Genomic DNA, 24,695 nt, shown 5'->3' with positions numbered 1-24,695 from the left:
GGCTGCTCTTTCCTTTCCAAGAAACTCACTTCGCTGGTGTTGACTCGGGTTCTCATTCACCCGAGCCTCTCGTTGCCTTTTCAGAACTCGCGAACTTTGAGAAGAACGTGAACCAGGCTATCCACAAGTACAACGCCTACAGGTGCGACAGCGCGATGCGCGTTCTGGGTGGCGGTTAGCAGGGCTGAGGGTCCGTGCGCATTTGAGCCATCTGCACAAGCTGGGGATTCAAGAACCAAAGCTACTTTACCCAGTAATTCTAAAAGAACTTAGGCAGAGCCCTTTAGGGTCGTTTTAGTGAAATGCCCAATTTTGGTTGACGACAGGTGTGGCCTGATACGTATTTTCCCTGTTATCAAACGTGAGTTACTGGAAACGCAGTGTTTTTAGCCCCGTGAAAGACCATGGACAGTGATGCGTAGTGATTCAGTGTATAAAAGAAATTAAAATAAAGACAATGGACAGGTCTGTACTGTGAAAGAAATGCAGTTCGAGATCGCATCTTTCCGTATGGTTGAACTGTGGCTGATCCTGTCACTTTTGTGGAGTCCCATCCTGTCCTTTGCTAGGGGTCCTACCCATCCATTATTCTCACACCCGCCTGCCCCTGCTCTTCAGCCTATAAATATATTCAAGCCCTGTGACCATCAAAAACAAGAACAAAAGAATCACCTCTAGTAGTACCTATCGAAATCTTTCCTCACCTTTTTGAATAGTCTTTGTGCCTTCCCTGAGCTTCCCATCCCTAGTCATTCCTTACCTCCGAACATCCTGCCATTGCTCTGAAATGCACTCACCTATGTTTCATCTTACTGACTCCCATTGCATTCTGCACTAGCTCATTCCTGAAGTCACCCTTTGGCTTCTGTGATGCCAGTCCCTTCTGTTCCTTCCTCACTGCTTTTTCACCTTTCATTGTGGGTAGTTCCTAGCAGTCTACCCTCAGCCCTCTTTTTTTTTTGGAGAGGTTTTTGCTATAAGGTGTGTGCACTTGCCAGACAGACAGATAGAAAGCGAGAAATCACCCCCCAGAGGGGATGGCCATGCTGCAGTCCCTTCTCCTCCATTCTCCTCTCGGGATCTTGGGCACGCATGCACATGTGCCCGGCATGTGTTTAAGCCACCGGGTCCAGAACTCAAACCGCAGTCGACTACGTGGGAGTCCAGCAACATAGCCATTACGCTAACTGCTGGTCCCCCAGCCCTCTTTTCTCACGCTCATGCTTTCCCCAGCAAATCTTAGCATTCCTGACTTGGAATACTAACGCTAGTGACACCAAGTCAGTATTTCACTGAACTTTTCCCCAGATTTTTAGCCTTGAGCTCAATTCCTTTCTCTCTAGGGATTCTCTCAATTCCTTTCTCTTTGAATTACCGCACAATGCAATTCAAAGCTGATTATATCCCCTCCTTTCCTTATTTGTGACTTCTGTGGAACTGTACTGTCATGCACACATTTGATGATCTAGAAATCATGGGGATATTCATCCCTATATTGTTTGCATCTTCGGAGAGGGGGGTGTTTAGTTTTGAAGGAGCTCACCGGGGTAGCGCAGTCTGGACAAAGGAAGCAGTGTGTCAAGGCACTGAGATGTGGAAGGGTGTAACATTTTCTAGAAGTCAGGTAAGGTATGGTCTCAGGGAGAAATGAGTCTGGAGAAGCAGGCGATGCCCTACCATCCCTGCATGCTCCTCCCACCCCATACATATTTCTCCTGTTTGTGGCCAAAGCATTCTTTTGAAATAGTTAGCTGACCTTGTTCTTCTTCGATGCCAAATGACTATTTTCTCTTTACCGTGATAAAGCCCAAATAATGTCACTGCATGTGGAAGGTCCAGTTCTTCCCTTTCAGGCTTCTGCCTCAGTGCCAATTATCTAGAAATACCTGCTTTTCCTGAAATAATTCCCTCCATAACTACCTTGATGCCGCTCCTTAGCCTATAAATGTCATGTGTTCTTCCCAGGCTCATCATCAGTCATATGCAGATAGAGAAATTGAAATGCAAATCAAAGGGTTTGTATGTGCTGGAATAGAATGAAAATCCAAGATTCCGGGCCACGTGGTGGCACAGTTGGACCCACACGTCAGAGGACCTCACGATCAGAGCTGGCTGAGACATCATATATGACAGAAAGACCCGGTTGCATGGGCCTGTCTCTCTGTCTCATTCTCTCTGATGGAAGAAATAAGTTAACTTAAAAGAAAATTCAGGTTCTGGGAACCAGCAGTTAGCGTAATGGCTATGTCGCTGGACTCCCACGTAGTTGACCACGGTTCGTGTCCCGGACCCGGTGGCTTAAAACTCACGCCGGGCGTGTGTGCGTGCGTGCCCAAGATCCCGAGAGGAGAATGGAGGAGAAGGGATTGCGGCGTGACCATCCCCCCGGGGGATGATTTCTCGCTTTCTGTCTCTATGTCTCTCTGTCTGTCTGGCGAGCGCACGCGCCCTACAGTGAAAATCTCTCCAAAAAAAAAAAAAAAAGAAAAAGAAAGAAAATTCAGGTTCTAAAGACCATCTAGTGTTTATGCTTTTGGTTGTCGCTCCTCATCAGCAAGTCTAAACTACATTTGGTGATGACATGGACAGGAGACCATCTGTGAGCTTCTGGGGAATACACCATCTGTCACCAGGTTACAGAGCTGGCAGTGTGCAGAAGTGGGCAAGACTCACAGGCTACTGCTTTAGGCTGAACTGAATGGGAGCAAAGGAAAAAAGCTGGTGTGAAGACATAAAGGAATACATTTTAAAACCATCAATTTAAAAACAGCTATTTATAAACTTATTTAGTGTCTATCAGGTCAGATACAGCAGCGTATTTTTATGAAAGAATTATGAACAATTTCTAAAAACTGGCTGTTTTCAAAAAGGACCCAATGCTATTTTCTGCTTACTACTAAAAAGGAAAGGAGTGCTGGTCTTCTGAATCGCTCCAGTGTGACATACAGTTTACATATTATACCCTCAAATGTGAGGGTTTTCAAGATACTTTGAAAGTTAGAAAGACAGTAGATCGTCAGCTCGTCTGCTGTGTTTTACATGGAGGTGTAAAATTATCTGGGTGAAAGTGTAAGGTAGCTGTGTGTGCGTGCGTGCGTGCGCGCACGTGCGTGTGTTGTAGTGTAAGAAAAATTAAGGCCTTGCTACATTTCTAATTGGTTTTTCTTTTTTTCTTCCTTATAGAAAAGCAGCATCTGTTATAGCAAAGTATCCACACAAAATAAAGAGTGGTGCAGAAGCTAAGAAATTGGTAAGTTTAGTGCAGAGTTCACACGTAAACAAAATTGATGGGTTCCCACAAAACTGAACTCCCCTGTCCGAAGCTGCCTTGCCCCACACTGGCGGATGTCAGTGCTTCTGAGCTCTCAGAATAATACTGGCTGTTTCAGGCACACTTCTTCATGCGCTACACTTTTTATTTGGGTGAGAGTAGATTAAAATGTGTTCTAAATATATGTAGTTATAATTCTATTTTCTATTTTTTTCTCTACTTCATCATGTGTACTGGTTCTTACTGTCACATTGAATTTCAGCTGAGTGTGTCCTTCAGAACCTGGAGACAGAGTAGTGCTAACACGTCTGTTCCCCAGCACCTCTCTGACCCTCAGGTGCAGGGATTTATTCGAGTTAGGGAGAGTTAGTATTCCCCAAAGAGATCTAACATACTACTAAGCCTGTGAATAAACCCCTCTTCTAGTATTGCATTAAGCCCTGCTCTCTGTAAAAGTAATTTTCGTAAAGCCCTGGGTGATAGTAGTGTCATTCTGTTAGTAGTGCCAGGAGGAGGGTCTCCAGGGTGATATTTCTTTGTAATAATATCACTAAGTGATATTATTATTTGTAATAATATCACTAAGAATATCTGGGGGGTACCAGCAGTTAGCGTAATGGCTATGTCGCTGGACTCCCACGTAGTCAACTGCAGTTCGCGTCCCGGACCCGGTGGCTTAAAACTCACTCTGGGCACATGTGCGTGCGTTCCCAAGATCCTGAGAGGAGAATGGAGGAGAAGGGATTGCGGCGTGACCATCCCCCCGGGGGGTGATTTCTCGCTTTCTGTCTCTATATTTCTCTCTGTCTGTCTGGCGAGTGCACGCACCCTATAGCGAAAACCTCTCCAAAAAAAAAAAAAGAATATCTGGGAAATATCTATCTTTTGGTAGTCAGATTGTTCTGTCTCATCTAAATCTCACTAATTCAAAGTTTCTTAATTACAAGGGCCATATCTTATTCCTCTCGTTAAAGATGTGAAACTGAAATAGCTTTTGATTAATGCAGGTTCTCATAGTTAACGACTGTCTTCTGTCATTCTTTTTTTTTTTTTTTTTTTTTTTTTTAAATTTTTGCTGTAGGACACTACACACCAGAGAGGGAGGGAGGGAGAAAGAGAGAGTGAGACATCACCTCCAGGGGGGATTCGACCATGCCATAATCCCTTCTCCCGCAGTCTCTCAGGATTTTGAGCATAAACACACATGCACCTGGTATGATTTTCAAGATGTTGGTTCGGGACTTGAACTGTATAGTCAGCCATGTGGGTTCTAGCACCTTAACTTCCATGCCACTTGCTGGCTCCTTTTGTTGTTTCTTACCTTTAGTGTTTCATAACAGTCCTCTGGAATTTGAGTATTAATATTTGGTTGTCCCAGGACCAGCAATTGGCGTAATGGCTATGTCGTTGGGCTCCCATGTAATCGACTACAGTTCAAGTCCTGGACCCGGTGGCTTAAACTCACGCTGGGTACATGTGAATGTGTGCCTAAGATCCCGAGAGGAGAATGGAGGAGAAGGGATTGTGGCGTGGCCATACCCCTGGGGGGTGATTTCTCGCTTTCTGTCTTTCTGTCTCTCTTGTCCTTCTGACGAGCACGCGCGCCCTATAGCAAACACCTCTCAATAAAGACTTTTTTGATTGTCCTTAATGTTTTCATGAGAGCTTCAATCTCGTGGTGTACCTTCTAGTACATACCATAACCGTCCTTCCATTTTCACCCTCAAAAGTCAGAATATTACCATAATCTTGTGCATCTTGTGATTGAATTACAGATTATCGGTATTAATCCTGTGCTGTTATCTGAACCTTGAACTCGTTACTTAACACAAATCATGCTTTGGTATATAGGTTTTAAATTCTTTGTGTCATAAACAGTTCTCAGCATCGGCATATCCTTCTCACGTGGGCTAGCTGAGTAAATTATAAACATGGTAGGCTTTAATGCTAATTCTGAGTTTCTGTCTTGTTGAACTGACTTAGTGTCAACCCCAGGAACCACTCCTTCTTCCCTGCTGTTCCCCTTTTACCATCACTGAACTTCCTCTTTTGTAGTTACTGCAAACAGCCTGCTCATTTGTTAGAGAACAACTTCTGAAAAGCACTGATATACTTCATCCCAAATCTGAGCTTATGCCATATCCCTAAAAAGAGTACAGAAGTAGTCAAAACTACTTTTGTTTAAGACTGGACTTAATATAAGACTCTCACTGTAATTTCTTTTCACTATTATTTTAAGAATCACAGACCTACTGTCTAGCCCTTACATTTCCAGAATAAGGAATTTGCCCTTTATTTCTTAATGTTGGGTATAGAAAATATGCTGGGTTGGCATGCTATCAAGTAAAATTAATGTAGCTCTGTCTATAGAGGAAAAAACAATTACATTCTTTATCCTCCAGTGTAGGAAATGAGAAGCCTGAGCAGTTTCCCTTTTCTAATCTTGTGTACTTTCTAAATCTGTTATTTTCTAGTCGGTGCTATTTTCAGAACTTGGCTATGCATTCAGTTCGTTGGGCATTTATTAAACATTGAATAATCAGGAATACAGAAAGGTGAGCTTAGGGCCAGGAGAGGGTAGGGAATGACCAGCACACCTATACCTGTCGAATGTTAGTTACGAAGGACCAATAAACATGAAAAAAATGTTCAATTCCACGATAATCACAGTTTAAATTAAAGCAGCATACTATCAATAGTATCTACCCGATTATCAAATATAACATGCAGTGTGGGTAAGGATGTGAAAAGAAAGGATGCTCGTTTACTGCTGGTAGAGTGTGGCTGTTACGCTTTCTGGAAACATCAAGTGGCAGGATGTTAGTGAGTATGTGGATCCTTTGACTCCTCAACTCCACTTTGAAGAGACCAGTAGCAACAGCTGTGTACCTGGATTCACTCGCTCATAGTTTCTGAGCCCTATATGCCAGGCACTAGGGGTCAGGCAGGGGAAAGACAGAATCTCTGCTCTTTCCAGCTTATGCCCTAGAGCAAATCTGTCCAGTCCAGCAGCCGTGAGCCACCTTTGGTGATTCTTCAGAGTAGCTAGTGCAACTGAAGAATTGACTTTTTACTTTTAATTAGTTTAAATTTAAGTTGTTATTTGCAGCTAGCGTACCAGCCTGGGCTGCAGTTCCATAGTGGTGGTCCTCAAAGTGTAGTACCAATGAGATTGACAAGTGATTTCTTTTTTATTTCTAAGAATTATTTTATTTATTTATTTTTTTTCACATGAGTTTTGCCAGAGAAAGAGAAAGCAAGTTTCCAGGTCCAGGACTTGAAACATGGTCAACCGTGTGGGAATTCCAGCACTAAGACCACCATGCCACCTACTGGCCCCAATTTTTTTTTTTTTTAATTATTTTTGTTTTGGAACATGAGTACTCACCAGAGAGAGATGGGGAGAGAGAGAGAGAGAGAGAGAGAGAGAGAAAGAAAAGGAGAAATCACTCCCCCAAGGGGATGGTCATGCCACAGTCCCCTTCTCCATTCTTTTTTCAGGATTCCAGGCCTATATGCACATGTGCCTAGCATGATTTTCAAGCCACTGAGTCTGGGACTTGAACTGCAGTCAGCCGTGGAATCCAGCTCCTTAACCTCCATGCTATCTGCTGCCCTGACAAGTGATTTTAATATTTTTTATGCAGCTCCATATTTTCTAATTTTTTCTACAAAAAGTAATTAACATTGGTTTATTTAACTTTAAATAAATGAATGTTATTTGCAATTATTTTATTAGGTTTTTTTAAACAATCATTTAATAACTTTATTTATTTTAATTTGACCAGAGAGATGGTGGAGGGGGTGGAGAAAGTGAAAAAGCAAGCCGCCAGGTCTGGGGCTTAAACCGCAGTTGACCATGTGAGAGTCCAGCACCCTTCACCACCCTACTACCTGCTGGTTCCTAGGTTTTCTTTTGTCAGTTGTTTGTAAACATTTGCCTCTAAGAGAATTCTTTTTTACCTGGGTTCAGTTTTCTGCTTTGTTTATTTCAAAACTTGTTACATGTGGTAATTTGCTTTTCATTTCTCACTTTTTACTTTATCTTTTAGTGATTTGGTAAGCATTACACTTGTATGATTTTTGTATTTTCAATTTTCTTTGTAGCCTGGAGTAGGAACGAAAATTGCTGAAAAGATTGATGAGTTTTTAGCAACTGGGAAATTACGAAAATTGGAAAAGGTAAAATTTTAACTTGTTTACTTATTGGTCATTGCCCCCCTTTGTGCAAATAATTTGATATCATTGCAAGGTAGTTGGTCTCACTAGAGTCTCAAGGCAAAGAGCTTAGTGGAGTTTATGGCTTTCAATATTCTATTTGAAGACATTTGACTGCTGGGACCAGCAGGTAGCATAGTGTCACGTCGCCAGACTCCCACATGGCCAAATGAGTCCCGAATCTGGTGACTTGAAACACACCAGGCACGTGCATGCACATGCCCAAAGTCCCAGGAAGAGAAGGGAGGAGAAGGAATTGTGGCGAGTCCAGCCTCTCTGAGGAGTAATTTCTCACTTTCCTTCTCACTGTCTCTGTCTCTCTCTCTCCAGCAAGTGCATGCATCCTAAGGCAAAAACCTCTAAAAAAGTTTGACTATTATTCCTATAAAACATTCAACTGTTTTATGTGACTTTTAGGAGACTGTTAGCACATTTTTATTACCATTTAGAAAAGGTATTATAAACTTAAAGATGATCTTTTAGAATATCTATGCTTAAACTCTTCCAAGCATTTTTACAGTTTCGCCTCACCCTACTGATAGTGGTTATATACTTCTGGTCTTTTATGAGTGGGCCTTTGAAAAGCACAGTGCCAGGTAAATTAGAGATGAGACATCTTCAGCTGCTCTGTTACTCACCTGTGACCACATAGCTTATGTACAAGCGCCCTGTGAGTTGTCCAGGGAAATGTAAGTGGGTCTTCACGTCTCTGAGCAGACTCGTGTATTTACAAGAACATCTGAGTCTCCATAGCATTCCTAAACCATTGTTGGACTTTTGTTTTCCTTAAAGATTCGGCAAGATGATACCAGTTCATCCATCAATTTCCTCACTCGAGTCACTGGCATTGGGTAAGAACTTTTGTTTTTTAAAAAAATATTGATGATGATGATGATGATGTTGGTTTGATCAGAGAGAGATAAAGAGAGGGAAAATGAGAAAACAAACTACCAGATCCAGGACTCAAACTGCGGTCGTCCATGTGGGAGTCTAGAACCTTAACCACCACACCACCTGCTGTCCCCAAGAACTGTTTTTAAAAAGAGATAAGAGTAGGTCGATTTTATTTTCATGTCAGCCAAACTAAGAGACATACTGTTTCTTTCAAAACCTGTGCTTATCCACCTTGCACCTTTGCCCGTTCAGCTCACCCCTCCATAGCTTATGTGCCAGAGGTCAGTTCTTCAGGTTCAGCCTCTACTGTGACAGCCCTGTTCAAGGCAGATGTTACTTACGTCATGAAATCAATTGGATTCCCCTGCCAGAAGTTGTCTCTCCTTCCTCTGACTCCACTAACATTTGGTCTGTGTGCACCTGTCACCTGCCCTAGATTGTGTGTCTTTTTTTTTTTTTTTTTTGGAGGGGGGAGAGGTTTGTTTTATGTTTTTTGGGTTTTTTTGTTTGCTATAGGGTGCATGCACTCGCCAGAAAGAGAGAGACAGAGACTGAAAGCAAGAAATCACCCCCCAGGGAGGATGGCCATGCCATAATCCCTTCTCCTCCATTTTCTTCTCAGGATCTTGGGCACACACACACACGTGCCCGGCGTGAGTTTAAGCCATCAGGTCCCGGACTCAAACCGTGGTCAGTTACATGGGAGTCCAGCAACACAGCCTTATGCTAACTGCTGGTCCTAGTGTCTGTTTTGCTTTCCCAAGTGTGATATTTACCTTAAGCCCTTAAGCAATTAAGCTTTTTTCCATAGCATCTTATACATTTGGAACAAGCACTCAAGGTTTTTTTTTTATTCTTTCCATTTCTGCTGCAGGGTGTGTGCACTCACCAGAGAGAGGCAAAGAGACAAAAAGTGAGAAATTACCCCCCGGGGGATGGCTATTCTCTTCTTGGGATTTTAAGCATGGACTCACATGTGCCCGGCATGATTTTCAAGTTGCTGGATCTGGGATTCAAACCACACAGTTGGCTTTGTGTGGTCTGGTGACTTAACCTCCATGCCACCTTCTGGCCCCAACACTCAGGCATTTTTATCTGTTTAATTTTTTTTGCCATAGGGCACTTGTGCTTGCCAGAGAGAGGGGGGGGGGAAGTAAGTAATCCCCAGAGGTTGTGGCCACACAACCTTTCTCCTCCTGGAATGTTGGTCACATACGCACACATGCCTGGCATGATTTTCAAGTCGCCAAGTCCAGGACTCGAACCATGGCTGACCGTGTGGGTTCTAGTGCCTTAGCCACCACACCACTTGCTGACCCTGCCCTAGCTTTGTTTATTGGAGGAATCTTTCTCTTAAAATTTGATCTAGCACCAGAGAGGGCATCTTTGACATACAACAAAGTGAAGATTCATGTGGAAAATTAAGGCTGTGATGCTTTTCTTCTGTCTCATTTTTATGAAACAGTCATTGCTTTCGATATTTTTTGATTGTCCCTTTAAATGACATTTCCAATGAAAGTCAGTTTAAAATAAATTAAAATTCTTAAACATAGAATACTGAAAAGGCATGACTCCTTGGGGATCTGAGGTGATTATGAAAGTTTTATTAAAAGGTGTTTTAGAAACCATCTCTTATATTATCCTCTTTGCAGGCAAAAAGCCCCTGAAACTTAAATATAAAATTGAGTCCTATGTAGGGCTGGCAGATGGCATGGTGGTTAAAGTGCTGGACCCCACACGGCCGACTGGTTTGAGTCTCAGACCTGGCAGCATGCTTTCTCACTTTCCCTTTCTCTCTGGTCAAAATTTTAAAAACATTATAATAATAAATATTTTTTTAAAAAAGGAAAGAAATGAGTAATGTGGTAGAGACAGGATTAGAACCTGTGTTTTCTGGGACCAGCAGATGGCATAATGGTTACATCGCTGGACTTCCACATAGTTGACCAGAGTTCAAGTCCCGGACCCAGCAGCTTGAAAATTTAGACCAGGCATATGTACATGTGTGCCCAAAATCCCAAGAAGAGATGGAGGAGAATGGATTGTGGTGTGACCATCCCCCTGGAGGGTGATTTCTCACTTCCTGTCTCCCTGACTCGCCAGCAAGCATACTCACCTTATAGTAAAAATCTCTCTCTAAGCAAAATGAAACGAACCCCCCATGTCTTCTGACTACAATTCAGTTCTGTGGATATTTCTTCTGTGCCACATTGCCTTCCTAACATCAGTACCTGTTTTTGTACCACACTATAATGCCATAACAATACCAATAATATTACCACTATAATGTTTGTACGAATTACTGAACTGTGTAGGTTAATTTGTCTTAAAACACTGTGTCCCTAAGATATTGTGCCTCTGTGTGTGTGCACATGCACGCTTCTTCTGTCCCCTGCTCCCACCTCATTATTTTGTACAGAGAGGAAGTCTAGACACTGGTCCTAGTGCCACCATCCCTAGATTTATAACCTTAGCAAGGCACTTCATCTTCTTACTTTCCATTATTTGTCCCTGTAAAACACGGGGAAGCTTGAATAATTCCTAAGGTTTCTTCTGCCCTGCCATTCTTTTGTTTGTTTGTTTGCCATAGGGCATGTGCACTTGTCAGAGAGAGACAGAGAAGAGAGAGAGAGAGTGGGAAAGTGAGAAATCGCCCCCCCGGGGGACGGGGGTGGCCAGGCCACTGTTCCTTCTCCTTCATTCTCCTCTCAGGACTTTAAGTTCACACATGCACACACCTGGCAAGTTTTGTAAACCACCGGGTGCAGGACTTAAACCACTCAATTAGCCATGTGGGATCCAACTGTCTTAACCACCATGTCACCTGGCTGGCCCAGGCCCCTGCCATTCTAGGTGAGCATCTTCAGTCATTCTTGGTGTCCTAATATATTTATGTAAGCATAGCAATCACACTTTTATAAACCTAAATCAGATTTATCAGTGTTCTGCTCAGTACCCTTTAATGGTTTCCCATTGCACTCAGAATGAAATCCTAACTACCCACCATGGCTTGAGGAGTAGTGTAGACAGTAGAGTGTGTCTCTGCGCACTGCCTGGTGGTAGTGCATGCCGCGCCCTACATCATTCTACCGTGCTGGCTTTTCCCTTTCTCCATCCGGCCAACTTTCTGCCTGCCTTAGGCCTGCCTTTGCACGTTTCCTTTGCTTCAAGTGCTTTCCGATTGATTGCCTAGGTAGCTATAGCTCTTTGTCATTCTAATCTCAGCTGAAAAGCTCAGCGGCCTTCACTCACCACCAGTCTGAAGTAGGACCCAGCACCCTGTAATGACACTTATTTTATTTGATCTTCCTGATATTTTTCTTGTTTGTATGTGTATCTATTCATTGCTCTACCCACTGGAATGTAAGTGGGTAAAGACCAGAGCTCTCGTTTATCTTATTCTTGCTGGAAAAGTATCTGGCACATAGTAGGACCTCACAAGCCGTAGCTGAACGAATGGATAGTTTTCCAGTGCCCATATTGTGTGTGGGCCTTAGGGCAGCCCACTACTTAGATGGCTCTTTCATGTCCAAGTACATAGCTGTCTTCCTAATAGTTGAGGCATCAAGAATTCTTACCCTGAAGAGAACTGAACATGACCAAAGTACTCACGCAGCATTTTACAGGTCTTGTTTAGCTTACAGCAGCACGTTATGTTTGACATGAGAAGGTACAGTTGGCTAACCGCTGAAAGGCTCTCAAATCTTACCTGATACTGAGATAATGCTTTCCTTTCTTCGTAGTCCATCTGCGGCAAGAAAGTTTGTAGAGGAAGGAATTAAAACGTTAGAAGGTGAGTATGACCATAGACCACTAATTCCAGACTAATGTCATCCTGAAGGACTGTGACTGCTTTAATAAGCTCAAAGTCGAAAGCCCATTCTTCTTTTTTTTTTTTAATTATTTTATTTCTTCTTTAATTTGACCAGAGAGAGATGGGGGGGAGGGAGAGTGAGAAAGCAAGCCACCAGGACTCAAATTATAGTTGCCCATGTGGGAGTTCAGCACCTTAACCACCACGCCACCTGCTGGCCCCCACGAAAACCCATTCTTAATCAGTTGGTACAGACGTTTTCTTTTCAATTTTGTAGTAACGAGTAGATGAAGGGTATAGTTTACATTTCCATCTTAAACAGTTTTAGATTTGTAACTAAGAAGAAAATCAAGAGCAAGAAGTGATTTTTTGGTTTAATGTCATTGGAAGAGCTGTTTTTTTTTTTTTTTTTTTTTTCAAGTTTTTGAAGATTTAAATTGCTGGGTCAGCCTGTGGTGTGGCTAAGGTGGCTGGATCCCACATGGCTGACTTTGTGGTTGAGTCCTGGAGCCAGTGGTTTGAGAAATATGCTGGGCACATGTACATGTATGTCCAAAATCCCAAAAGGAGAGAAAAGGAGGAGATGAGATTGCAGCCTGACCATCCTCCAAGAGGGTACTTTTCCACTCTCCCTCTGTCTCTCTTCGACAAATGCACATTGCCCTCCAGCAAAATTAAAAATATATTTAAATTGCCTTTGTTTCCTTAATAAACTATTAGACAACAAAGTCTTACATATCAGACTAAAGCTAAGTTTGTATATTGAGAAAGATTATGCATAAGATTTGCAATGCTTATCAAAGGAATTTTTGCTTTTCAAGAAGTGATAAAAATGGAGCTTATGTCAAGTAACTATAAAACATTTTTCTTAAACCTAATATTCCAACCCTTTAAATGTAACTTCCCTCTTCATACTTGTCAAGGGTATGAGCTGTATATGAATTCTTTACAGAACATCCATTGCATTTGAGGTTTAGTATTTGTGGGGTCATCTACTTGCAAGCAACCCCTATGGTTAGGTAGACAGGTATAGAGGCTGGCCTGGGTTTGAATTCTACCTCCACTGCCTTAGAATGGGTGACCTTGGGGCCGGCAGGTGGTGTGGTGGTTAACGTTGTTGGACTCCCAGACCTGGCAGTTTGCTTTCTCACTTTCCATCTTTCTCTCTGTCCCTAGCTGGTCAAAATGATAATAATAAAAATAAATAAAATAAAGAAAGTTAAATAAAACTTAAAAAAGAATGGGTGACCTTGGTGCTTCAGTTTTTCAGCTACAAAATGGGTATTTCTGCCTAAAACAATACAGTAATTTATGGAACGCACCTAGCAGAACACTTGGTATATAATAAGTACTTGGCAATAGTAACGGGACTCTATGAGACAGGGCTAATTGGTACTATTACTCATCTCCGAATGTGTATAAGTCACAGAGCTAGGAAGTGAGTTTTACCTGTGTGTCTCCAGGGCTGTGCTTGCTCTCTTTTTCTTATTTTTGTAATTTGCTGTAAGGCATGTGTGCTTACTGGAGAGAGGCACAGAGAGAGGGAGTGTGCTTACTGGAGAGAGACACAGAGAGAGAGAAAATGAGAAAGCATCCCCAGGGCGATGGCCACGCTGGAATCCCTTCTCCATCTTCTCTTGGGATTTTGGGCATGCACACACACTCACCCAGCTTGTTTCTCAAGCTGCTGGTCCAGGACTCAGACTGCACAGTCACGTGTGGGATCCAGCTGCCTTGACCACCATGCCACCGGGCTGGCCTGGCTTTCTGCTTTTCTGCTTGTAGCCTGCAGTTAATCTGAGTGAAACAACTGGCTAAAGGGGTCAAGAATTTGTAACCAATTTGTGTCAAGAATTTGAAAGCTATTCCATCATGTTTCTTAGCGTTGTCAAGGGTCCACTGTTCTGGTTTTTATATGATCATAAACTTCATAGATAAATAACTATTGATGTCTATATAACAAACTCAATATTTCATCTCATAGGCCAGCCCCATAGACTAGATGGTTAAGGGAGCTGGAGCCCACATGGCTGACCGCAGTTTGAATCCCAGGCGTGGTACCATGAAAACCACTCAGGGCATGCGGGCCGTATACCCCAGATCCCCGCAGGATGGAGAAATGGAGGAGGAGGGATTACAGCTTGACCATGTCCTGTTAGAGAGCACTTTCTCCTCCCCTCTCTGTGTCTTTCTGGTAAGTGCATGTGCTCTCTGTCAATTAGAACAAGTAAAGAGTAAAAACGATTTTATTCTCAGTCATGTTACTTTAGGGTGTTCTGTGTGCACACAACTATGGGAAATACCAAATGCTCCATGTATCATAAAGATACTTATTTTTCTCAATTTTGTATTTCCAGAGAAATGTATACATTTGTAAATGTAAGGGTAGTTGTAGGAATTGCTTTTAAGGAAGAGAGAAACAGAGAGAGAGGCATATTTTGAAAGGATTTCACTGCCTATGTTTCCCAGTTAATCCAGTTCTTTCTTTTCCTTATTTTTTCTTTCTAGAGAGATTTTTGCTATAGGGCACAGACACACAGAGACAGAGAGAGAGAGAGAGAGAGAAATCACCCCCCAGGTGGTATAACCACACCACAATCCCTTATATTCCAATCTTCTGTCAAGATTTGGGGCATGTATGCACACATGCCTGGTGTGAGTTTCAAGCCTCCAGGTCTAGGACTTGAACTGCAGTCAGCCAAGTGGGAGTCCAGTGCCTTAACCACTATACCACCTGCTGGCCTCTAATCCTGTTCGTTCTTGAACAAGATTTACTACTATACTCTTGCCTAGTAAAGAAGCACCCATGTGGAACTAAATCACTTTTCGAATTACAACAAAGTGTGTTGGCAATTTTTTAATTAAAAAGTAAAGGTGGGACCAGCAGTTAGCTTAATGGCTATGTTGCTGGACTCCCATGTAGTCGACTGCGGTTCAAGTCCCAGACCCAGTGGCTTAAACTCAGGCCAGGCGTGTGTGCATGCGTGCCCAAGATCCTGAGAGGAGAAGGGATTGCAGCGTGGCCATCCCCCCTGGGAGGTGATTTCTCACTCTCTGTCTCTCTCTCTTTCTGCCTTTCTGGCAGCAAAAACCTCTCAAAAAAAAAAAAAAAAAAGTAAAGGTACTATTTCTCCTTTCAACAGGATTTCTATACACACCTACGCAATACTAACTGAACAAAAAGGAGTGAATGAACTAATGAGCAATCTGAGTGAGCCTAGTTAATCACAAGACATTCAAAATTGTAGTTCCTGCTGCCACTATTAACAAATTTAGCAAATTTAGTTCTTATAAGCTTGCTTTTTTGCTATATTCAACAAAATTTGGCGTAGTCTTGGTATGTTTTATGTACTATTTCATATGACTAATTGATATTTTTATTAAATAAATAAAAACGAGCATGAAAGCAGTTGCTGGTTTTGCTACATTGATTGAGTCACCTTTATCTAATTCTTGATATCTGAACATTTTTTCCCATTATGTTTTCAAAGTCATTTCAATGTATTTTACCCCCCAGTAGTTCTTTGCAAAAAGGGTCATTGAGATTAGCATTTTTTGCCCAAAAGGTGTTTAACATCTCAATTTTATTACCCTCCATACAGATCTCAGAAAAAATGAAGATAAACTGAACCATCATCAGCGGATTGGTCTGAAGTAAGACAGCGAGTTTTCTCTCGACACTTGATAATTATAAGGAAAACATTTTATAGAAATTCTTTCATGTATCTTAATAATTATCTAAATTTAGCCAAACCATTTTTCTGTTCAGAAATGCTAAGGTTTGCTGCAAACTCCCGTAGAGTGCATGCCTGCATTTACGTGTTTTGTTTATTGCTTTCTTATTACTTGTTTGGAGAAGTTTCCTCCTCCTCTTGACTTGAGCAAGGAACTTCGTCTCAGAATACATCAGACTGGGTACATCAGACCGTCAGTGGGTATTTATTTCAGGTACATCATACAAAGCACCACACTTGGGCTAAGGCAAGGATATAAAGAAGGTCTATGTAGCTCTTAGAGTTTATAGTCCACCTGAAAAAGCAGGACGGAACCTGGAAAAGTTTAAAAAAGAGAGAGAGGAAAAAAAAAAACCCTCAAATACCTAAATAACAATATAGGAGTCTAGTAAGCCTAAAAAAAAAAAAAACCTCAAATACCTAAATAACAATATAGGAGTAACTAGTAAGCCTGTTTCTACATGAACATTCATAATTATTTTGTGCGCTAGGTAAAATCTGGAAACGCCCTTTTTAATTGATTGCTTACAGCAGCTAGTACATAAGCACGATCTGTATTTTCTGTTATACAGCCTTGGTGCTGGTTCAGTTCTGAAGGGTCCTGTTATGCCTTACCATATTTTAAACTTACACTTGTATTCAGAAATTATGAGCCCCCAAGAGACCAGAATGAGGTGGCTCTCACTTTCCTTGCTTTTACATAGCAAGCAGAGTTCTTCTGAAGAACCTAGCTTTTCTGAGAATTGGTTTTGAACAGGCACTTAATCTCGTTCTTAGAATAGGCTTAGATATTATTTCATACTGTTACTTCAGTATTTTCATGAAAGCCTCATTAAGATACAATTCTTATGGCACCCAGTACACCCAGTTAAAGTATACAATCCAGTGGTTTTGAATATATTCACAGTTGTGCGGCCGTGACGGGTCAGCTTTAGGACGTTTTCATTGTCCCCCAGGTTAACCTCGTACCCGTTAGCATCGTTCTCCATTCCTCTCCAGACTCCCCACCCTGCCCCCAGCCCTAGGCAACCACTAATCTAATTTCTGTCCTTATAGATTTGCTGATCTGGACATTTCATATACGTGAAATAATACGTGGTCTTTCGTTGTCTTGGTTCATCCTCATTGGATAATTTTTTAAATACGATATTTTTCAGGATTTAAAAGCAGTAAATTGTAACCCCTTGACTTGCCAGTAGAGAGCAGTCTACTTTGAAAACATGCACTAACTTAAATATGCAGTCTTTATTTACTCTTGCTACATGGAAATGAAGCTCATTTAAGATGAGTTTAGGTGAAGTCTTGAGAATCTTACAAAGGATGATTGTAAGGACTGTGATCCAGTTAAGGGAAAAACCACCCCTCCGCTTTCCCCACTCAGTTCGGCTGTTGTCTTACTGATTTGCAAGGGTCGTGAGGATGATCTGCTGGTATGAGGACACTGTTATGGTAGGCAACTTAATTTGTAAGATTTAAATTTTACAGGTATCTCTCATCACCTCATTCTGTCCTTATAGATATTTTGAGGACTTTGAGAAAAGAATCCCTCGTGAGGAGATGTTACAGATGCAAGTAAGAGCGCGCTGGGTTGTGTTCTTTGATTAGATGGAGAGGGTCACTGGGGGAGAGCCAGTTTGTGGAATACTGACTGACTTTTTCTTTATTAGGATATTGTACTAAACGAAGTGAAAAAAGTGGATTCTGAATACATTGCTACTGTCTGTGGCAGTTTCAGAAGAGGTAACATACTTCCTAATATTGAGTTAGTCATGACTTGTTGAAATTTTCCAATATAGATGAAAAAGTTGTGTTAAGAAAGGATAATTTGTGTTACTTCATAGACGTACTAAGGTCCAGGAGTATTAGCAAAGTCTGTCTCTAGAGAGGAATATATGTTACCTAGGGATAATTCATCCTGGTTTTATTGCAGGCTGATATTTTAGTGACTAAATTTATAAAATGATTTTAGGTCCATTAAACTGCTAATAATGGTTGTCTTTGGCTTAGTGTTAGGGAAATTATAGATAGTTTCATTTATTCAAAACTTTTTTTTCAAGTTTGCTGTAATGTAGGACTAATGTCATGCACCAGCTCAGAACCAGTTCTAACAGCAGCAGGTTCTTCAGAAGCTCTCTAGTTCCTCTGTGAATGCGAACAAAGTGAGAGCCACACGTCCGTGGTCTCTTACTGCCTTGTAAGTGTGTAAGGCTAATGTAAGTTAGGAAATACTTTTAAGACCGGAATAGAAAAACTTCACTTACATCTTTTTATAAGAAGATTCCTGGAGTGACTCCCTGACTATTTAGGGAGTTTTTGCCTAAGACGTAGGTGATGGGCTATTGGAAATACTCCAGGTAACTGCTATAAAATCTAGACTTAGGACAAGAATTGAATTCATGCTTGCCGATATGCAGAAAGAACATTGAATTAGGGTTAAAAGACCTGGGTTCTGGGGCTAAATCTCCTACTATATAGTTTTGTTTACGTGTTTCTCTTGATCCTAGTTTCTATGTTTACAAAATGAGAGGGTTGGAGTTAACCAGGTGTTCAAGTATGTCTGTGCATTGGAAGAAACATGTAGGGAGGTTTTATCACTGTTTTGCCATGGGGCACATATGCTCACTAGAGAAATACAGAGAAAGGGAAAGTGGGAGATCACTCCCCAGAGGAGATGGTCTTGCTGCAACCCCCTCTCCTCTTGGGACTTTGGGCATGCATGCACACACACACAGAGTGTTTTTCAAGCCACCAGGTCTGGGACTCAAACCACGCAGTTAGCCATGAGGGATTCTGCACCTTAACCACTATGCCACCTGCTGACCCAGGAAGTTTAAAACACACACACACACACACACACACATACACACATTCTTGTTCCCTGCTCCAAGCCTACTAAATAAGAATGTCTTTAGGTAGGACTTGGATTCTGTATTTGCAAAGTGTAAATTGTGATAGACAGCAAGCTAAATGCACACCCCATTGACTCTGACAACCTTCATGGACTTATTTATTTCTGTTTTATTTAACTTTATTATTATGTTATAGGAGAACATGCTTTAATATAAAAAGGTATACACAAAGAAGTCTTACTTCCACCCTACCTCAGTTCACTCTGTCCACACTTTTCCACCACTGTCCTTCAGTCACCACTTCTATGTTCCTTCTGTGTTTCCGCATGAAAACAACTAAGTATGAGTGCACATTCTTGATCTCTTTCTTCTCTTTCACAAGGCAATAGGCACAATGTCATACTTTGGTTTTGGTTTTGTTTTGTACTTTTACTTAAAAATAGATCCTAGAGATATTTTGATATCAGTATATAGAGAACTTCCTTATTATAAATACGTATATATTTTTAGGGATTTTTGCTATCGGGCACTTATGCTCGCTGGAGGGATGGAGAAGGACAGAGACAGAAAGCAAGAAATCATCCTCCATGTGGGATGGCCATACCACAATCTCTTCTCCTCCACTCTCCTCCCGAACTCTGGGCATGTATACACATGCGCCCGGTGTGAGTTTTAAGCCACCAGAGCTTATGCGCCCGGTGTGAGTTTTAAGCCACCAGAGAGCTTAGACTCGAACTGTGGTCAAATACATGGGAGTCCAGCAACGTAACTGTTACACCATCTGCTGGTCCTCCTTATTTTTTATAGCTGAATCACATTTTTTTTCTAATTGCCAGAGGGCATGTGCTCTTGCCAGAGGGAGAGGAAGAGAGAAAGCACCTACCTTAATGATTTGTGGTCACACTGTAGTCCTTTTTCCTCCATTTCTCCTTTCCATCAGGACTTTGGGCGTGCACACACACACACACACACACGCACACACACACTCAGCCAGTGTGATTTTCAAGCTGCTAGGGCCGGGATTCGAACTGTGGTCAGCCATGTGGATCTGGCTCCCTTAACTGCCGAGCTACGGGACCAGCCTGCTGTACATATCTGATTATGTGGATGTAATGTACTTCACTTATCTGGTTGCTTATTGATAGGCCCTAGGGTTATTTCTTTATCGCTCATATAGATTTTGGCTTTTTGTTGTTGTTGTTGTTAAGGATATAGAATAAAACATTTTTAATAGTAGCTGACTAAAGAAAGTCATTCAGACTTTAGAAGAAACAAATGAGAAGAAAAGACAATAGAATTTTCATTGTTAAAATATTGATAGCTTCCATGGATGTCCTGGTAGCAGTACACATTCAGTCTAGCCTTCTTTCTATTTAATTAGTTAAAGATTAATGATGTATAGAATGATGACGCAAAGACACCAACATTGAAGATCTTCAGTTACCAAAAGTCATTTTGCATACATGGTACTTATCAACATAGAAAGAGGAGAAAAAGGATTGTTTTATGCTAACAGTGCACAAGACACTTTACTAGGTGCTTTTACAGTTGTTCTTATTTAGGTGTTTTGCTTACGAAGTTTTTAGTGGTTTACATGTAAACTAAGAGGTCTAGTAGAATATAGTTTCCCATAATGCTTAGGAAAAAATAAAGACATTTAAAATGGAAAAACATTCCCACACATAGAAATAAAACTTCATAGTATATGGTGAAAGAAGGATTTAAGCAGCTATATAATATAAATTGCCTGAAGTTACGTGGTTGTAAGGTAAAGATTAAAACCCAAAGCTGGGTCTGCTCTGTGACTTGATGATTAGGGCAGCCAGATTCCACCTGGCCAACTCTGTGGTTTGAGTCCCAGACCCAGTGACTTGGGACACACATGGTCACATGTGCATGCACGCCTGCAGTCCCAACAGGACGAGTTGGAGGGGAGAGGATTGCAGCACCCCTTCCCCATGAAGGGTGCTTCCTCCTCCATTTTTCTCTGTTTCTCTCTTCCTCTTTGGCAAGTACATGTATTCTTGGGCAAAAAGTAAAAGAAAGAATCATGTCATTATATTAATATATTTTTTAAGTTAGTTTATTTCTTCCATGAGTAAGACAATGGGGGAAGGAGACAGGTGCAGCACCTGACTGAGCCCTGATGCTCAGTCCACTCCCGTCTGCAGCCAGCCTGGACCATGGACGGGCCGTGGGGGCTCACTCAGGGAGGGCTCCAGGCACGAATCTTGCCGTGTGGGCTGTCTTACGGAGCATCAAATTCTACCACAGTGTCACCATCTGGTCCCCCAAAACTCATCACTGTAAAGTGCTACATTCTCACCCATGATGCTGTGAAAGTAATTTTTTTTTTAAGAGAGATTTTTGCTATAGGGCATGTGCACTTGCCAGAAAAGCAGAGAGAAAGACAGAAAGCAAGAAATCACCTCCCGGGGGGATGGCCACGCTGCAATCCCTGCTCCTTCATTCTCCTTTTGGGAGCATGGGCACGCATGCACACGTGCCCAGTGTGAGTTGAAGCTGCCCGGTCCAGGACTTGAACTGCAGTTGACTATGTGAGAGTACAGTGATGTAACCACCATCTACTGGTCTCATAAAAGTAATTTTTACCAATATTTATTAAGTGCTTTCAATCATAAGAATTAAAATGAGTTTTCTGACTAACTTTTACAGAGGTTACTTATATTATTTGAGATTTTTTAGATATATAGTTTTTCATAAGAATTATTTTATTTATCTTTATTTATTTTAACTTGACCAGAGAGGGACAGAGTGAGATAAAGAAAGAGAGAGAGAAGAAAAGCGAGAAAGCAAGCCTCCAGGTCTGGGTCTCAAACCGTGGTCGGCCATGTGGGAGTCCAGCGCCCTTAACCACCACACCACCTGCCAGCCCCGTTCATAGGCATATTTTAAAGCTATTTTGAATAGTTTTTCCTTCATTGTTGAATGTTACTTAGGTGAATGTTCAACACGTAAATCGACCTCACACGTGCCCTGTCCCTCTAATGCCAGTCACTGTTGTTATCCCAGACTCCGTTGTCTACATGGATGCACAGGAAATGGAAACCCTTTCGTTCTGAATGTGCAGCACGGTGAAGTAGAGTTAGGCTGTAAGAAGTAAGGCTCTTCTGTGTGCACCCTGAGCTCGGGTCTGTGTCTGTGTGACTGTGGCTTTACACGGAGTCCCTTGCGTGTCCCGGCTTCTAGGTGCAGAGTCCAGCGGTGACATGGATGTTCTTCTGACTCATCCAAGCTTCACTTCGGAGTCAGCCAAGCAGGTACCTCAAAGCTTAGAATCCAGTGTGATCCAAATTACACAGCAGTGAACATCGTTTTCTAAACGACAGTTGGGTATTTTCAGAATGAGACTTGTTTTCATCTTTCTGGGAAATTGGCTGAAGTCATTCCTACTGATTGACTTCTATGAAATGCAAAGTAAGTTGTTGAAAGGGGGATACACATAGGTTTTCTCCGAGGCCTGGAAAGACTTTTGAAAGAAATGGAATTTAGTAAAATATTTCCAGAAATATTTATTATCTACCATAAATATCTAGAAATACTCAGTATAATTTTTCAGATTTTCATTAAAGGAGTTTTTCTGTTAAAAAATATTGAGAAACTTTACCTCTATTAGAAAACCCTTGAAGGCAAAATATTTTTTATTTTTAAGGTGTAAGCCTTTTAAAGATGAAGCAGCTAACTCTGATTTAACGAAACAGGTAAACACAAATGATGTTTTTCAGGGTGTCATGATATTAATGAAAAAGAGTGGAAAATATGTTTCATTTGATAAGATGACTTTTCTGTTAAAGTTGAAAAAAAGTACTTACTCAGAACAGAAAAGAAAACAAAGAGATTTCTCCATAATCAGAAAACTCCTATGCAAAGCGTTTTCTTTCCATAATAGAAAATTTCCTCTTTTCTTGTTCTCTACTTGTATCTCCATAGCCAAAGCTGCTACACCGTGTTGTGGAACAGCTACAGAAGGTCTGCTTCATCACAGATACCCTGTCAAAGGGCGAGACAAAGTTCATGGTGAGTCCTCACCTCGGCTACCACAGCTGAGAAAGACCCTGGGGACTCCTGAGTGACCATTCTGTGTGTGCGACTCCATTGTATTAATAGATGTGTAGTGCAGTCAACAAACAGGATGCCCTGGGGACCTTAAGAGAAAAACAAGTCGAAGGATGGCTGATTCCCGTAGTTACTCTCAGACTATCTGAGTAAAGAATTTTCTTTTTGTTTACTCACTTGTAAGGCTGGACCCATAGCCCAGTGGGTAAAGGAGCCAGATCCTACATGGCCAACTGCAGTTTGGATCTTGGCTCTGGCTCCTTGAAAAAAACACCAGGTGCATGTGCATGCATGCCCCAATCCTGGCAGGACAGAGGAATGGAGGCAAGGGGATTGCGGCTTGACCATGCCCGACTGGAAGGTGCTTCTTCTTCACCCTCTCTCTGGTGATTTAAAAAAAAACACACCCTCATTTATAACTAATCTATGCCATCAGAATAATTACACTTTCTCCTTTCGAAAATATTCATAATGACTTTGACACAGTAAGTTTTCCCTAAAATATCAAATGGTTCTCATATTCTCTGACTCAGAATTCTTCAATAAGTGAAGCTAGAATTGATTGAAGACTCTTAACTTATAACACCAAAGAAAAGGCATCAGGAGAAAACAGGTCATGTGGGTTGGATAAATAAGGATATTAACAGAGCTCCAGGCTTCCAAAAAGAACGTGTCTGCAAAATGAATTCACCTTATATAGAGCAATAAACCAATCTCATTCCGATCCACTGGCTTCTAGAGCTTCTCATTGCTGTAACTAGTTCTAAACACATGTGTTGTTCAAATCATCCTCAGGACATGCATTCCTTTCAACTAATAATAATTAAACCTTAGGACAACTAGGTTTATTCCAGATCATCTTGTAAAATCATGCCTTTTAGATAATTGAGCTGTTCTTCCTGTGAATATAATACTTGGAAGAGAAAACACTTTTCCTCTGCATTTAACTGTATTTGTTTTCAGTTAAGACAGGTAAACGCAAATGATGTTTTTCAAATTTTAGTACTTTTGCAAGTTTGGCCTTGGGTGGTTTTCTAAGAAATATCCCCAGTAAGACAAGGGACAATAGAAAAGACCTTGACTATCCTGAGGAAGTGAAGGAGACTTTGTTTCAGACACTCAACCCAAAACGACCTAATTGAATGCCAAACAAAACTAATCCACTCCATCTAATAAAGAATTTACATTAATACAGAGGAATTGTTTAACATTAGCACTTCAGAAAAAGGGCAGGAAGTAAAATTAGCCTTGGGGAAAGGAACAAAGCCATTAGATGAAATCCTATTACTGATGTGACAAATGATGGTTGCTGTGGCACCCAGACACCCATATCCACCAGGTAATGCCTCCTGGTGATTCCAGGTGGAAGTCAGTTCTGATCCATTCGAAGGGGAAGTTGAGTTAGAACTTGTTAACTCTTATGAAGGTCGGTTTTATGTTTTAAAGCTAAACATGTTTCATTAATCTTTCAGCCACAGGAACAGCCAAAGACTCGGTTTAGATTATTTTTTTAAAGAACAGAATCTTTCTAAAAAATATTTTTTGTAAAAATAGATTTTTTTCTTAAAAGGAGGTTTATTTCTGTTTTTGTTTTCTAAAAATGCAACTGCTCGGGACCAGCAGTTAGCGTAATGGCTATGTCGCTGGACTCCCACGTAGTTGACCGCGGTTCGCGTCCCGGACCCGGTGGTGGCTTAAACTCACGCCGGGCGCGTGTGCGTGCATGCCCAAGATCCCGAGAGGAGAATGGAGGAGAAGGGATTGCGGCGTGGCCATCCCCCCTGGGGGGTGATTTCCTGCTTTCTATCTCTCTGTCTCTCTCTGTCTGTCTGGCGAGC

General features: G+C 41.5%; 2 protein-coding genes across 2 annotated transcripts in view; both read left to right on the top strand.

Moving 5' to 3' along the window:
• POLB (DNA polymerase beta) overlaps positions 1–24,695 on the top strand; it is a 29,971-nt gene that overhangs the window by 1,492 nt on the left and 3,784 nt on the right. The window contains exons 2-11 of the mRNA XM_006141658.3: positions 85–142; positions 3,184–3,250; positions 7,379–7,453; positions 8,282–8,340; positions 12,127–12,176; positions 15,800–15,851; positions 17,449–17,503; positions 17,599–17,671; positions 21,991–22,061; positions 22,732–22,818. Of these exons, the coding sequence (XP_006141720.1) occupies positions 85–142; positions 3,184–3,250; positions 7,379–7,453; positions 8,282–8,340; positions 12,127–12,176; positions 15,800–15,851; positions 17,449–17,503; positions 17,599–17,671; positions 21,991–22,061; positions 22,732–22,818 (647 nt within the window). The remainder of the gene's footprint in view (positions 1–84; positions 143–3,183; positions 3,251–7,378; positions 7,454–8,281; positions 8,341–12,126; positions 12,177–15,799; positions 15,852–17,448; positions 17,504–17,598; positions 17,672–21,990; positions 22,062–22,731; positions 22,819–24,695) is intronic.
• VDAC3 (voltage dependent anion channel 3) overlaps positions 20,908–24,695 on the top strand; it is a 38,676-nt gene continuing 34,888 nt past the window's right edge. The window contains exon 1 of the mRNA XM_006141660.3: positions 20,908–20,923. The gene's annotated coding sequence lies outside the window, so the exon portion shown is untranslated. The remainder of the gene's footprint in view (positions 20,924–24,695) is intronic.

Source organism: Tupaia chinensis, unplaced genomic scaffold (genome assembly GCF_000334495.1).
Source record: "Tupaia chinensis unplaced genomic scaffold, TupChi_1.0 Scaffold000061_1, whole genome shotgun sequence".
NCBI lineage: Eukaryota > Metazoa > Chordata > Mammalia > Scandentia > Tupaiidae > Tupaia > Tupaia belangeri.
This window is presented reverse-complemented; position numbering and strand designations above follow the sequence as displayed.